At 42.0% G+C, this 16,541-nt stretch overlaps 2 protein-coding genes across 2 annotated transcripts; one reads left to right on the top strand and one right to left on the bottom strand.

The window, feature by feature from the left end:
* The first annotated feature begins 326 nt into the window (after positions 1-326).
* Positions 327-5,780, top strand: LOC121585646 (interleukin-6). Its single transcript, XM_041901970.2, has 5 exons — positions 327-553; positions 3,759-3,964; positions 4,106-4,222; positions 4,481-4,624; positions 5,093-5,780. Exons 1-5 carry the CDS (start codon positions 445-447, stop codon positions 5,282-5,284), a joined length of 768 nt encoding a protein of 255 aa, XP_041757904.1. The 5' UTR covers positions 327-444; the 3' UTR covers positions 5,285-5,780.
* Positions 5,781-11,599: 5,819 nt separating this feature from the next.
* Positions 11,600-16,478, bottom strand: tomm7 (translocase of outer mitochondrial membrane 7 homolog (yeast)). The gene is made up of 3 exons (XM_041903530.2): positions 16,289-16,478; positions 12,417-12,465; positions 11,600-11,981 (listed from the first exon to the last, which is right to left on the bottom strand). The coding sequence occupies exons 1-3, from the start codon at positions 16,389-16,391 to the stop codon at positions 11,966-11,968; spliced, it is 168 nt and encodes a 55-aa protein (XP_041759464.1). The 5' UTR covers positions 16,392-16,478; the 3' UTR covers positions 11,600-11,965.
* Between the last annotated feature and the right edge of the window lie 63 nt (positions 16,479-16,541).

Genomic DNA, 16,541 nt, shown 5'->3' with positions numbered 1-16,541 from the left:
TGGTTTTTGCTCTGACAGGTGTGTGCCTTTCCAAATCATGTCTAATCAATTGAATTTACCACAGGTGGACTCCAATCAAGTTGTAGAAACATCTCAAGGATGATCAATGGAAACAGGATGCACAGAAGCGCAATTTCGAGTCTCATAGCAAAGGGTCTGAATACTTATGTAAATAATCTATTTCTGCTTTTTATTTTTCATAAATTTGCAAAAATGTCAAAAAACCTGTTGTTTTCGCTTTGTTATTATGGGGTATTGTGTGTAGATTGATGAGGACAATGTTTTACTTAATCCATTTTAGAATAAGGCCGTAACGTAACAAAATGTGGAAAAAGTCAAGGGGTCTGGATACTTTCCAAATGCACTGTTTTGGCCAACAATTGGAGTGACACTCACACGCTGGAAATAAGCACTTTCCTTTACTGGTGCTATAGAGAGCGTTGTATGTGTAGTCTTTTTCCCACAGCAGTTGACCAGCTGAGAGGGGCAGCAGTTACGAGGTGGACATGTATACGTCGGTTGAGAGGTCACTGGTCTGAATGGCGTCCTGAAGGTAAGTTCCTTTTGACTCTAGTTTTGGGTCGTGCTTAGAAATTAGCAATTTGTTTTGGGGAGGGAGGAGGTGATAGAGAATTGGCAACAGCTGTCTCAATGTCACTTTAGTCCATGCCAATCTGTCCATACAAGATGGCCAGGGACTCTGCTGTCCTAGCTTCAGGGGGAAGCTAGGACTTGATATCATAAATAGGCATATCAGACAATAAGACATGCTGATACGTAATATAAAGATAATGGTAATATAAAGATACTAATGTCTCTGGTTTAGTAAGAATCAGTGTCACTTGTGACAAGCGCATGCAAGCATGCGTAAAGGTGAAAGTGTGTTCCTCTGTCACTGCAGATGTCTATCTGTGGTCTACCAGGGACCACTCACCCACCCACCCACACACACACACACACACACACACTGATCTAGATATGACTCAAAGTGTACTTTTCCTTTTCTGCATATATTTGAATTGATTACACATTACTTTGAAAAACTAAGAAATAGGACAATTTGATATATGTGTGCGCGCTCCCTCCCCAGTCATAATTTAAAACTAAACAGTGAATACCTGTTGAGTCAGTCACAATGTAAAAAGTGTAGGAGTGAAGAAAGTGGATTTTGACCAATCATACTTTGGGTCCCCCAAAAATGTATAAGGAAACACTACTATTGAAATCACTATGGACCATATTGTTAGTATAGCTGTTGCCATGTACAAATCATGTCCAATCAATTGAATTTACCATAGGTGGTCTCCAATCAAGTTGTAGAGTGTATTTGCAAAGTATTCAGACCCCTTCACTTTTTCCACTTTGTTACGTTACAGCCTTATTCTAAAATTGATTAAATTAATTTTTTTTCCTCATCAATCTACACACAATACCCCATAATGACAAAGCGAAAACATGTTTAGACATATTTGCAAATGTATTAAAGATAAAACTGAAATACCTTATTTACATAAGTATTCAGACCCTTTGCTATGAGACTCAAAATTGAGCTCAGGTGCATCCTGTTTCCATTGATCATCCTTGAGATGTTTCTACAACTTGATTGGAAACCACCTGTGGTTAATTCAATTGATTGGACATGATTTGGAAAGGTACACAGTTGAGAGTACATGTCAGAGCAAAAACCAAGCCATGAGGTCGAAGGAAATGTCCGTAGAGCTCCGAGACAGGATTGTGTCGAGGCACAGATCTGGGGAAGTGTACCAAAAAATGTCTGCATCATTGAAGGTCCCCAAGAACACAGTGGCCTCCATCATTCTTAAATGGAAGAAGTTTGGAACCACCAAGACTCTTCCTAGAGCTGGCCGCCCGGCCAAACTGCGCAATCAGGGGAGAAGGGCCTTGGTCAGGGGGGTCACCAAGAACCCGATGGTCACTCTGACAGAGCTCCAGAGTTCCTCTGTGTAGATGGGATAACCTTCCAGAAGGACAACCATCTCTGCAGCACTCCACCAATCAGGCCTTTATGGTAGAGTGGCCAGACAGAAGCCACTTCTCAGTAAAAGGCACATGACAGCCCGTTTGGTGTTTGCCAAAAGGCACCTAAAGGACTCTCAGACCATGAGAAACAAGATTCTCTGGACTGATGAAACCAAGATTGAACTCTTTGACCTGAATGCCAAGTGTCACGTCTGGAGTAAACCTGGCACCATCCCTACAGTGTAGCATGGTGGTGGCAGCATCATGCTGTGGGGATGTTTTTCAGTGGCAGGGATTGGAAGACTAGTCAAGATCGAGGGAAAGATGAACGGAGCAAAGTACAGAGAGATCCAGAGCGCTCAGGACCTCAGACTGGGGCGATGGTTCACCTTCCAACAGGACAACGACCCTAAGCACACAGCCATGACAACGCAGGAGTGGCTTCTGGGACAAGTCTCTGAATGTCCTTGAGTGGTCCAGCCAGAGCCCGGACTTGAACCCGATCGAACATCTCTGGAGAGACCTGAAAATAGCTGTGCAGCGATGCTCCCCATCCATCCTGACAGAGCTTGAGAGGATCTGCAGAGAAGAATAGGAGAAACTCCCCAAATACAGGTGTGCCAAGCTTGTAGTGTCATACCAAAGAAGACTCAAGGCTGTTATCGCTGCTAAAGGTGCTTCTATAAAGTACTGAGTAAAGTGTCTGAATACTTCTGTAAATGTGATAATTAAATTTTTTATTTTTAATAACATTTCTAAAAACCTGTTTTTGCTTTGTCATTATGGGGTATTATGTGTAGATTGATGAGGACAATTTTTTAATCATTTTAGAATAACGTAACAAAATGTGGAAAAAGTGAAGGGGTCTGAATACTTTCCAAATGCTCTGTATTAATGCCTTTCGAGCAGAAGGACACTTAAGAGGGTTTTCCGGAGGGTTTTCTTAGTGAAGTGAAACTGCCCCATGATGCGCTCAACTACTAGGATTGTTGCATCCTGATGTCATCACAAAAGAGCCATATTAGATTCTGAATAATGTCTGGGGCTGGGGAGCAGCCCCATATTACAAGACAACGGACACACCTCCATTCTCTATCTTGGCTCTTCTTCCCTATCGTCACGTCTTTTCTTCCTCTCATTGAGTTGCGTAAATAAACAGAATACAAGAATGAATGGCACTTAATTCTTGAATTTGAAATTTAAACACGTGAACTACCCCAACCCTGCATTCTAGATTATTAGGGTTGATTACCTGTCTGAGTGTTCCATGGTACAGAGTAGAGACCTGCTGACATGCGTAACATTACAGGTTAGAGACTTCCTGTAGTAATATCTTTCTGTTTCTGTCCCAAATGGCACCCTTTTCCCTAGTGCACTACTTTTGACCAGAGCTCTAGATAGTGCACTACTTTTGACCAGAGCCCTGGACAAAAGTAGTGCACTATGTAGGGAATAGTATCATTTGGGACTAAACAATATCTTTGACTGGTAATGCAATATCTTTGACTGGTAATGAAAAGGAGAACGGGGGAGGAGATAAAATGAGAATATAAATGCTGGTGCATGTAGCATCAGTCAGACAAAACAAGTAGCCTACCAACTTCAGCATCACTCAAGAGAGTCACTGGACACAGCACCAACAAACAATTAACTGGAACATGACTTCTACACACTGTAAGTCTGCCGTCACACTATTCTACCGTTCTCCCTGGTCAAATAAACTGGGTTGTATTTTATCACTCACTCTCCCTCCGCTCTTGCTCTCCTCCTCCTTTCAGATCTCTCACTCCTCTCAGTGCTCGTGGTGTTGGTAGTTAATGGGAGTCCCGTGCCCAGCGCGCCCTCTGAGCTCCCGACGTCCGGATGGACCTCTGGAGAGGAGCTCGCGGTAGAATCGTTCTCCGGTGAACCGGGCGCGCCCCCGAAATGGAAGAAGGTAATCAAGCTGCTCATTCAGGAGGTGATCAACTTCCGAGACCAACAGGTGAGTTGTTTTTAGATTTACTTTTGATTGTATTATAAATGGCTCTTCAAACGTTATAATTGAAAACAACAATACTAACATTGAAAATAATAAATTAAACCAATCTGAAAAGTATAACTTTTATTCCTCCTTGTGTTGTAGTTTGTGGAGGAGTTTCAGAAGCCTGTGGAAGAGATGTCATCATTCCTACAGTACCAGGTCCCCTCCATCCCCACACACCTCTCCAAGACCCCCTGCTCCACATCAAACTACAACAAGGTAAAGATGAAGTTGAATGAATGAATGGCTCAGACCTGTGTCTGGAATTCAGTCCAAATCATGAAGCCAAGGTTTCCTTTTGTGATCAAAATGAAAAATCCTATAAATGAAACTGTGAGGTTGCAACATGCAGACATCTTTACTGGCTGACATTCGGAGTCTGGTTTCTCTCCATGTTTCTTCCATCTAGAATCTAGGGAGTAAAAAATCAATTTTTGATGAATTGATTGACAGTGTTTGTTGTCCCCTCTCCTATAGGAGGCATGTCTACAGCAGATCAGTCATGGTCTACAGGTGTACCAGGTTCTTCTCCAGCACCTTAAGGCTGAATACCCACAATCCACCCTGCTCCCCTCTGCCATGCACCAGACTACTGTCCTGATAGGGCTGGTCAAAGACAAGGTATGTAATAGTAATATTATGTTATAATACTACTTAAATACCCTCATAATACTACTTAAAGGTGCAATCCGCAGTTGAAACAACAACAACCCTTCTCACCACCACTGTTTCGGTAAAAAGCTGAGGGATGGGGCTGGAGAAATGTACCCACTATCAAATTCATAGACAGAGCTATGGATGCAAGGACTGACCATCCATGATATCTAAATGAAATGTAATCACTTTTTTTAAATTTATTTTTACAAACATTGGAGTACAAAATGGGTATATATATATAATGTATTTATAGGTCCTAAAATGGATGTAGCAAATGCAGATTGCTCCTTTAAATACCCTTTTCTTTAGAAAGTTGACTTTCATTGTGGTCCATGGATAGATTTTCCCAGACTTGCTTTAGTTCCTCCAGATGCCTAGGATTTAGCAGTCTTGTGGCACACAGATTACCTAATGTATTGTCTCTTTCTCCAGATGAAGGCTGCTGAGGTAGTAGAGGACCTGTCTGCCAGTGAGAGGGAGCGTGTGCTGGGTGAGGTGTCTACAGGGACAGAGTGGGAGAGGAAGACTAGCGTTCACGCCATCCTTAGTGAGCTACGTCACTTCCTGGTCGACACCAAGATAACCCTCTATAGCATGGGGAAGAGGGGCAAAGGCTGGCAGTAACCATGACAACACCATGGTGGGAAGAGGTGTGTTAGATCAGGCCTGGAGGAAAAACCTGCACTGATGTGTCTTATTCTCTAAATCGGCTGTTTATTTTTAGTTATTTAATGTAATACTTGACTTAACTTGAAAACGGTCAGTTATTTATATATTTATTCATGTATTTATGGTTGAGATGAAAAATGTATTGAATTTATTTAAAAATTGGATTAATTTATTTGATCTCGAGAAGCTTTGTGGATCTAACTTTCTAGAAACTTTTGATACAAATATATATTTAATATTATTTTTATAGCAAATAGTGTTCTTTTCATACAAATGTATTTTTCTAATGATGACATGTTGATGGATTTCAAGCACAGAATTACATTTATCTCTAAGTGCCTTTACAGTACATTAGTCACTGCATTTCATTGTGACTACTACTAGTTTGATGGTGGTTGTACCCATCAAATGTCCCATTAACAATCACCCATATTAGCAAACTTATTTCATTTCAAACTTCACATTTCTCTAGTATAGGCTACTTATCGTAATGAATGATCTCAGCAAAATGCCTGCGATAAGTGATCGGTGTCGATAATTTTCAGTCCATCGTCCCAGCTCTAACTGTGACAAATGTTTTGGATATAAAGAGGAATAATAAATGGTATCTGAGAATAGAGAAATGTGTTGCTCCTATGTTGTTCACCAAACATTGTTTCAACCAGATGGTTATTCTCACAACATGTTGTCATCACAACAAAGCATTTCAATTTCCACTGATCGGTAGGTGAATTGACCAAGCAGCAGAGTGCGAATTAAGTGGGGTCTCAGACCCCCCGAATGAGAAATTAGTCCCCCTAAATTACAGGGATGCATAAATTAATTAAGGCTACAAGAGTGTGTGTACAATCGCCGAATGTCATTACACTTGTTGGTGTTTTGTAACAGATGTCTCTTTACATTAATGGCGCGAGTGCACAGTACACAGTTTGGATGCTGGAATTATTTGAGTGGACGAACATGCGCAAGGGGGCCTACTTTTTAAAGTTATATGTTTGAAACTAGCTAGGTTTCCATCCAACTGGAGACAGATTTCATTTTCACACCAATGGTGTGTTTTTCACTTAAGTTTTCATGTACTGAATAAAAATCTAAAGTTCAATGAGTTTCCATTGCATTGTCAACTTTACCGATAGTTAAAAGCAAATGTGCCTACACTGGTGTTGGTACATGTGCTCTAGCCAACAGCTCGCAGATACAGTGCGGGTAGGCTCGTCTGCATGAGAAATTGATGAGGGGAAAATAAATAACAAATCTACACACAATATCCCATAATGACAAAGCATAATTTATAATTACAATTATTCGGACCCTTTACTCATTATTTTGTTGAAGCACCTTTGGCAGCAATTACAGCCTCAAGTCTTCTTGGGTATGACACTACAAGTTTGGCACACCTGTATTTGGGGAGTTTCTCCCATTCTTTTCTGCAGATCCTCTCAAGCTCTGTCAGGTTGGATGGGGAGCGACACCGCACAGCTATTTTTAGGTCTCTCCAGAGATGTTCGATCGGGTTCAAGTCTGGGCTCTGGCTGGGCCACTCAAGTACATTCAGAGACCTGTCCCGAAGCCACTCCTGCATTGTCTTGGCTGTGTGCTTAGGGTTGTTGTCCTGCTGGATGGTGAACAGTCGCCCCAGTCTGAGGTCCTGAGCGCTCTGGAGCAGGTTTTCATCAAGGATCTCTCTGTACTGTCCTCCGTTCATCTTTCCCTTCATCCTGACTAGTCACCCAGTCTGTGTTGCTGAAAAACATCCCTACAGCATGATGCTGCCACCGCCATGCTTCACCGGGGATGGTGCCAGGTTTCCTCCAGACGTGAAGCTTGGCATTCAGGACAAAAAGTTCAATCTTGGTTTCATCAGACCAGAGAATCTTGTTTCTCATGGTCGTAGAGCCCTTTAGGTGCCTTTTGACAAACTCCAAGCGGGCGGTCATGTGCCTTTTACTGAAGAGTGGCTTCCGTCTGGCCACTCTATCATAAAGCCCTGATTGGTGGAGTGCTGCAGTGATGGTTGTCCTTCTGGAAGGTTCTCCCATCTCCATAGAGGAACTCTGGAGCTCTGTCAGTGACCATCAGGTTCTTGGTCACCTCCCTGACCAAGGCCCTTCTCCCCCGATTGCTCAGTTTGGCCGGGCGGCCAGCTGTAGGAATAGTCTTGGTTCCAAATTTCTTCAATTTAAGAATGATGGAAGACACTGTGTTCTTGGGGACCTTCAATGCTGCATAATTTTTTTGTTACCTGTCCCCAGATCTGTGCCACAATCCTGTCTCAGCGCTCTATGGACAATTCCTTCAACCTCATGGCTTGGTTTTTGCTCTGACATGCAGTGTCAACTGTGGGACCTTATATAGGCAGGTGTGTTCCTTTCCAAAGCATGTCCAATCAATTGAATTTACCACAGGTGGACGCCAATTAAGTTGTAGAAATGTCTCAAGGATGATCAATGGAAACATGACGCACCTGAGCTCAATTTCGAGTCTCATAGCAAAGGGTCTGAATACTATTTCAGTTTTTTTAAATAAAATTTGCAAACATTTCTAAAAACCTGTTTTCGCTTTGTCATTATGGGGTATTGTGTGTAGATTGATGAGGGGAAAATATAATTTAATCAATTTTAAAATTAGCAGTGGTGAAAAAAGTACCCAGTTGCCATACTTGAGTAAAAGTAAATATACCTTAATAGAAAATGACTCAAGTAAAAGTGAAAATCACCCAGTAAACTACTACTTACAGTTAGAGAGTGCATACATTTTCATACTGGCCCCCCGTGGGAATCGAAACCACAACCCTGGCGTTGCAAACCCCATGCTCTACCAACTGAGCTACACGGGACTTGAGTAAAAGTCTAAAAGTATTTGGTTTGAAATATACTTCAGTACCAAAAGTAAATGTAGTTGCTAAAATATACTTAAGTATCAAAAGTAAAAGTATGAATAATTTAAAATTCCTTATATTAAACAAACCAGACAGCACAATGTTATTTTGTATTTATAGATACAGTGGGGAAAAAAAGTATTTAGTCAGCCACCAATTGTGCAAGTTCTCCCACTTAAAAAGATGAGAGAGGCCTGTAATTTTCATCATAGGTACACGTCAACTATGACAGACAAAATGAGAAAATAAATTCCAGAAAATCACATTGTAGGATTTTTAATGAATTTATTTGCAAATTATGGTGGAAAATAAGTATTTGGTCAATAACAAAAGTTTCTCAATACTTTGTTATATACCCTTTGTTGGCAATGACACAGGTCAAACGTTTTCTGTAAGTCTTCACAAGGTTTTCACACACTGTTGCTGGTATTTTGGCCCATTCCTCCATGCAGATCTCCTCTAGAGCAGTGATGTTTTGGGGCTGTCGCTGGGCAACACAGACTTTCAACTCCCTCCAAAGATTTTCTATGGGGTTGAGATCTGGAGACTGGCTAGGCCACTCCAGGACCTTGAAATGCTTCTTACGAAGCCACTCCTTCGTTGCCCGGGCGGTGTGTTTGGGATCATTGTCATGCTGAAAGACCCAGCCACGTTTCATCTTCAATGCCCTTGCTGATGGAAGGAGGTTTTCACTCAAAATCTCCCGATACATGGCCCCATTCATTCTTTCCTTTACACGGATCAGTCGTCCTGGTCCCTTTGCAGAAAAACAGCCCCAAAGCATGATGTTTCCACCCCCATGCTTCACAGTAGGTATGGTGTTCTTTGGATGCAACTCAGCATTCTTTGTCCTCCAAACACGACGAGTTAAGTTTTTACCAAAAAGTTCTATTTTGGTTTCATCTGACCATATGACATTCTCCCAATCCTCTTCTGGATCATCCAAATGCACTCTAGCAAACTTCAGACGGGCCTGGACATGTACTGGCTTAAGCAGGGGGACACGTCTCGCACTGCAGGATTTGAGTCCCTGGCGGCGTAGTGTGTTACTGATGGTAGGCTTTGTTACTTTGGTCCCAGCTCTCTGCAGGTCATTCACTAGGTCCCCCCGTGTGGTTCTGGGATTTTTGCTCACCGTTCTTGTGATCATTTTGACCCCCACGGGGTGAGATCTTGCGTGGAGCCCCAGATCGAGGGAGATTATCAGTGGTCTTGTATGTCTTCCATTTCCTAATAATTGCTCCCACAGTTGATTTCTTCAAACCAAGCTGCTTACCTATTGCAGATTCAGTCTTCCCAGCCTGGTGCAGGTCTACAATTTTTTTTCTGGTGTCCTTTGACAGCTCTTAGGTCTTGGCCATAGTGGAGTTTGGAGTGTGACTGTTTGAGGTTGTGGACAGGTGTCTTTATACTGATAACAAGTTCAAACAGGTGCCATTAATACAGGTAACGAGTGGAGGACAGAGGAGCCTCTTAAAGAAGAAGTTACAGGTCTGTGAGAGCCAGAAATCTTGCTTGTTTGTAGGTGACCAAATACTTATTTTCCACCATAATTTGCAAATAAATTCATTAAAAATCCTACAATGTGATTTTCTGGATTTTCTTTTCTCAATTTGTCTGTCATAGTTGACGTGTACCTATGATGAAAATTACAGGCCTCTCTCATCTTTTTAAGTGGGAGAACTTGCACAATTGGTGGCTGACTAAATACTTTTTTCCCCCACTGTAGCTAGGGGCACCCTCCAACACTCAGACATAATTTACCAACTAAGCATTTGTGTTTAGTGAGTCCGCCAGATCAGAGGCAGTAGGGATGACCAGGCATGTTCTCTTGATAAGTGTGTGAATTGGACAATTTTCTGTCCGATTAAGCATACAAAATGTAACGAGTAACGATAGCTAACAAACTTTGGTACATTGCGCTGTTCTGTAAATTTCACCTTATTTTAGCGCCCCAAAAACGTAATACTTCCAGGTCAACTGTAATATGAATACCATTGTAAAGCAGTTTCTCCCCTTTCCAGCAAAATCAATGCCGAGACCTTCATGTTGCCCGTCTCTGCATGATTGAAGGCGGCAATGGAGCTCCGCCGGGGTGTTTTTAAAAATTGCGGGTGGGGAAGCGTAAACTACTGCGTGATCGTGAAAGGGGGAGATATGTGGGGAAACTGCTTTTTTTCACCCGATTTGTCCAATTTATCACCACTAAAATGTAAATAAAACACTATAAAGAGTTTATATAATGTCTCATTACATACCTATTTGAAGGTTTGTGTCGAATTTGAATAGGGTTTTTAGGGTGGCGCTAAATGTATCTTCACAATTAAACTGTGGCTGTCATTACCATGTCAACAAACGCTTGAATAGAAACGTAGTTCACACCCCGGATTTTGACGCCAACACGGTCGCTACAGTCCAATTAGTTTTCATTGCAGCCTCGTTTGAATGCCGCGGTTGCGCAAATGTGTACGGATTGGGGTTAGTCACCGTTACTTTTGGGTGTCAGGGAAAATGTATGGAGTAAGAAGTACATTATTTTCTTTAGGAATGTAGTGATGTAAAAGTAAAAGTTGTCAAAAATATAAATAGTAAAGTACAGATACCCCCAAAAACTACTTGAGTAGTACTTTTAAGTATTTTTACTTAAGTACTTTACACCACTAAAAATAAGGCTGTAACGTAACAAAATGTGGAAAAAGTCAAGCGGTCTGAATACTTTCCGAATGCACTGTAAGTTATTTCATCTGTAGCCTAATAAAACTGCATGTTTTCCCAAGTCGTATTTGGAGGACCATATTTACATTACATTTTAGTCATTTAGCAGACGCTCTTATCCAGAGCGACTTACAGTTAGTGAGTGCATACATTATTTTTGTTTGAGTATTTTTATTTTTTTCATGGACCACACACCATATCATCACGTGACTCCAATTTTACCTCGATATGATGGTTATCATATCAATATTTGCACATTAAGGCGTTTCCACCACCATTTCTCGCATAATTAATTTACATTTTAGTCATTTAGCAGACGCTCTTATCCAGAGCGACTTACAGTTAATTTGACCGACAAAACGATCCCACCTTGTCTAGCTTATTTTGTTTTGTCGACATTTGGAAAGTTGACCGACAAATGTTGTTTCCATCAGGCCAGTCATGACACTTTTTATCCGACATGTACTTTACTCGCATAAAAAGGTTGGATGGAAAACTGGTTAATAAGATGAAAACATCATTACTGGTTGTGTTCATGAGAAATTAAAAAGTAAATGTTTTTACACAGTTTAGTTGTCTTTAGGCTACTATTAGGCCCATAAAAATGTATAGGAGGTTCCATGGTATAATTCGCACTCAAAGGTGATTTATAAACAAACTCAGGTCCACTTCCAACCAACAGGCAGACATTTTATACAGGATCATTTAAAGTAAACAGACAAACACAGATCCATGACCAAATGACAAGACAACAAGGTTTTACATGTTTTCAAACTGAGAGGAAACTAAATGAGAGCGAAACGGTCCATCACACAGCAGTAAAGGTGCAGTTTCAGAATAAGATGTCCATCATGCCATTTGGTGTTCAGAGCTTCAGGTCTCCGACCCAAACTGAGTGTAGTGACAAAGAAAGTTCCAACCATCCTATAATATATTGGCCAAATAGAAATTGGTGAGGGAAAGATGGCGTCCATTTCCATGGTGACAGCTGGGAGTCACATGACCATGTTTGGAGGAGGTGATTGGCCGGGTCAGGGTTGTCCTCAGCCCCACAGCAAACTGGAAGAGAGAAAACAAGCTCAGAGGTCATATTTGTCTGAATGGTATGGCCAGAGACGGTAGAGAAAGCGAGACACCCCACTTGCCCCAGGGCGAGACATCTCACTGGCAAAACATTTCTGGTCGGGACAATAAGTTGACCAGAGCCAGCTATTCCCTCTCTCGCGTGAGCATGCCAGATATTATGGAGGAACCATGAGCTCACGCAGGAAAAGCATTCTCCCGAGTGAGCGGAAACGCCCACTTACACAGACAGGAACCATGACCATTTCTTTCAATGGTAAACGGCCTGAGTAAACTATCTTATTTATGGTATTGCTACCTATTCCCTATATAATGCACTACTTTTGACCAGAGTCATGACACCGTATTTCCTATATCAGATGGACAAACCACAGACAGACACACAGAGACGGACAGACATACACAGCGTACCTCAGGATGTTGGGCTCCGGCATACCAGGATCACCCCCTCGGGCGAAACCTGTCAATCAAAAACAAAAGAGAGCAGAGATGAAGAGAAGCAAATTGTTGAAGAAACATTAGTTGCACTCCTGAGCTTCGTTTTTTCAAAGCCTGTGTAACGTGACGTCTGTTCGTATCTGAGCGGTTTTCCAATAAAACAGTCTCCATCATATCCTCTGACTCAAACACAGGTGACGTAGTTATCTAGCGTCAGTAGCGTGTTCCTGATAAGGGGTGAACATGCGTGTTGCGTGGCCAGCTATTGACGCGTCATAACATTCCGAACTGGAGCTTCAGTTGGGCAGCTTTGGGATTTCCCCTACCACCTTCCTCCACCCCTCTCTCTCCCTCCCTCTCGCTTTCCTCCTCTGTTTCCCCCATCTCTTATCCCTTTTGGCCAGCAGTTCTCTCTGTGGTCCAATAAAGATGTCAGAGAAGGAAACGGAATGTTGGAACTGACTACCCTTATAGCTAAGACATATTGCAAAGATGAACGGCTAAAAGCTGTGCGTGTCAACGAATGGAGGCGATTCAACATCTAGAATTGTCGTGAAATTAACAGATAACGACAGCCGATCTTCCGGTCAAAAGCGATAGGACAGCCACCCACTGCTTCTGACTGTTCGTCATCACGGTGTGTTTCAGGGTTGCGTAAATAGTAGGCGTTGGATTTGTTAATTTAAAATTCAAATCACTTCCTGAATTGATTGACTTAAATTCGAACTGACCCCAACCCTGGTGTGTTTAGTCTCCAATGCCTACTATTGACCTGAGAGAGGGGGGAGGGGAAAAGAATAGCAGCAATGCTCTAGGAGTGGACTCATCTTTAGTCACATTTCTGTTTCTGTAACACTTCATTCACTCCAGTCATTCATGCCACCACATTACATCAACCTCCTCATTCCCGACACACTGCTGACATTCTGGGTTTCCCAATCACTTTCTCTGAAGATAGTTAGCGTGTATGTGTGTGTACTGTGTAGCAATGCTAGCTTGTGGCAGACACTCAGTTTCCCTTGTGTAATTATCTCCCTCCTAGAGAAGCTGTAACCATTTCCTTCCTACCCTGGAGCTAAATGTAACTACTGGTCAGATACCGAAACTGTCCGGGTCCTCTGTGGTCTACCCTGGGCTAGGTGTGGTCTCCTACGTCTGTGGTTAGCATTAACATTATCCCGGCCTGTAGCAAGTTGATGACAATAGCAATTTGCACTGGTCTATGAATACAGGTCATGATGCACCCCCCCCTCAGTTAGCACCTAGAGAGGGGGACACACTTGGAAAGTAGGGATGCAGTTAGAGGGAGATGGGTAGAAAGTGAGAAGGGAGTAGGAGAGGAGGCAGAGAGGGTTGGAGAAGAGGAAGGAAAGATGTAGAGAGAGGGGTGGAGGGACAGAAGGCAGAAAGTCGGCCTCACAGTCTCATGATGAGGTAGCCCTGGCTGCGACTTGAAAATCAGTCTCACCCTCGGCCCAAGAAGGAATTTCCTATTGGGCTAAAACAGCGTTTCTCAAACTTGGTCCTGGGGACCCCAAGGAGTGCACATTTTGGTTTTTGCCCTAGCACTACAGAGCTGATTCAAATAAGGGTAAATCCATTTACATTTTTAGTCGCCTCTGTAGCTCAATTGGTAGAGCATGGCGCTTGTATCGCCAGGGTAGTGGGTTCGATCCCCGGGACCAGCCATACGTAAAAATGTATGCACACATGACTAAGTCGCTTTGGATAAAAGCGTCTGCTAAATTCTTCCCATATTTGCATATGTTATAGCTATATTATTATTATTATTAGTCATTTAGCAGACACTCTTATCCAGAGCGACTTACAGTTAGTGAGTGCATACATTTTATTTTCATACTGGTCCCCCGTGGGAAACGAACCCACAACCCTGGCGTTGCAAACGCTATGCTCTACCAACTGAGCTACACAGGAATCACTTTTTGAAGGCCCATTTTGATTTGAACGAAATCTTCCATACCCATTGTAGAAGTGCTCAGAAAGTGACTTTTTGGACCTGAATGCCAAAACATTCAGGAGATAATGGTGCTCAATGTTGACCCATTTTGCATACCCCACCATACCATAAGACATCCATGTCTTCATCACTGGAAAATATAAATGGTTGAGATTTCCATAATTTAAAGCTTACAAACAGGGTTGTAAAAGCATTTGATAAGTTCTGGGGGCGGGGGGGGAAATGATTTTTTTCCCCATATAAAAATGGACATATGTTATAGCTTAGACCCTATTTTACTTCATCTGAGGTTTTTGTGTTGTGCCCGCCATCAGTTGAGACGCAACCTGCTCTTCAATACAGTGTGGGTGTCATGTTTTGGCTGATAAATGTACTAAAATGGGAATCAAATTGTATGACATGACTGTAAGTCGCTTTGGATAAAAGCGTCTGCTAAATGGCATATTATTTATTATTTAAAATGTATGCACTCACTAACTGTAAGTCACTCTGGATAAGAGCGTCTGCTAAATGACTAAAATGTAAATGTAAACTTTAAAATGGTACCACAAAGATGGGCGGAGGTCCACACATCAGAGAATGTTGACTTGAATGGGAATATCTGTGGTTTTAAATTATACCGTCAATCCTCCATAGGAAACCTATTGAAATCATAGAAATATAGATCATAGAATAGACATGACCATTTAAGTTGACATTCGATGTTGAGTGGACTGGCTGTCATCTAATTAGAAGTAAAAATGTTGATTCAATTAAAATGTCAATGGTGTATCAGCTAAATTGCAGTGGTCTGAAGGGATGGGTCCATTCTATGAAGTATATTTCTATGATTGAAATGACGCATAGTTTTCAAGAGCATGTGTCAACTGGCACAACACAGAAACCTGAAATGATGTGAAATAGGGTCTAAGCTACAACAACAAAAAAGCTACAACAACAAAAAATCTGAGTTTACACGTTTTTAGATAATTGACATTAAAGGTTTAAAAATGACATTTGTTTTTTAAATAATAAAATAGTTTGAGAACACTAAGCTTTTAAATTATATCAAACTCAACTGTTTATCTTTTCCAGTGATGAAGACATAGGTATCTCATGGTATGGTGGGGTATGTGGGCACTTTTTATCTCCTGAATGTTTTGGCCTTCAGGTCCACGTCTTCCATGGCCAAATGTATGGAAAGTTGTGTTTAAATCAAAAGGGATGCTATCAAAAAGTTATTGAATTCAAATGTATTTACCCATTGTCAACTCATCAAGCTTTGATTCTTTTTTATCAGCAGTGTAGTGCTAGGGCAAAAGTTTGAGAACCGCTGGACTTATGGTTAAGACTTTGGTTTCTCCCGTGGGAGACCACAGATCTCACCCGAGAAACATGCAAAAGTCGTACACACACACCGACCAACAGTGGGAGTCCCAAATGTGTGTTTTGCCTAATTTTTGTTAGCTACTTTCGTTTGACAGGTGGGGTATTCCTGCGGTAGCTGATTCAGCGAATGTCTCACTGGTTTCGTTTCCCCATTCACACCCCTGGCTATGATGACTGGGTGTGATTTAGCCGTTATTTCGACAGGGAATCCATGTGTCTCACTACGGCCACAAATCTCCATAAATGTGGGGACGTAGTTTAGCTAAAATTAGCTAACTGAAATTGGAAAAACATACAGCTGATTATGCAATAACAATTGCATGCAGTGGTCGCATTACACAAACGAGGTTCCCCGAATTTGAATTTGTTAATCGTAACCAAATCTCAACCTTGCTAGCTATAGCTAGCAACATACCACGTCAGCACAAATAATTGGACATAGCCCCCCCATGCCCGAACTGCTAGCATGCTAAGCTAACCAACTAGCCCCCGTACTGACCCAGGTAGAGCACCGTGGGAATGAAACCCCAGCGGATGACGAACTGTCCGGCCTGGAATACCGTCTGCAGCCGCTGCTTGGTCTCTTTGCTGAGCTTCGCCATGGTAGACAGGTAGCTAGTTGATTCACTGGTTCTGGCTCTGAAGGACGTGAAAAATCGAAAGTCGACGCATGGCCGTAAAGCGAGGCAGGTGGTTTTGAGTTTTTGCGACAGTTGGTACAATCAGAAATGTGACGAGCGCCACTTTGTGGA

Source organism: Coregonus clupeaformis, chromosome 17 (genome assembly GCF_020615455.1).
Source record: "Coregonus clupeaformis isolate EN_2021a chromosome 17, ASM2061545v1, whole genome shotgun sequence".
Lineage (NCBI taxonomy): Eukaryota > Metazoa > Chordata > Actinopteri > Salmoniformes > Salmonidae > Coregonus > Coregonus clupeaformis.
Note: the sequence above shows the minus strand (reverse complement) of the source record. Positions and strands in the feature narration are given on the sequence as shown.

Bases quoted from the DNA above. Each gene is read 5' to 3' on its own strand.
- tomm7 (XM_041903530.2), bottom strand. From the start codon at position 16,391: ATGGCGAAGCTCAGCAAAGAGACCAAGCAGCGGCTGCAGACGGTATTC. The intron at 12,466-16,288 runs GTCAGTACGGGG...TTTGATTGACAG, and splicing joins TCCCACGGTGCTCTACCTGG to GTTTCGCCCGAGGGGGTGAT.
- LOC121585646 (XM_041901970.2), top strand. From the start codon at position 445: ATGTGTAGTCTTTTTCCCACAGCAGTTGACCAGCTGAGAGGGGCAGCA. The intron at 554-3,758 runs GTAAGTTCCTTT...TCCTCCTTTCAG, and splicing joins GTCTGAATGGCGTCCTGAAG to ATCTCTCACTCCTCTCAGTG. The intron at 4,223-4,480 runs GTAAAGATGAAG...CCTCTCCTATAG, and splicing joins CCACATCAAACTACAACAAG to GAGGCATGTCTACAGCAGAT.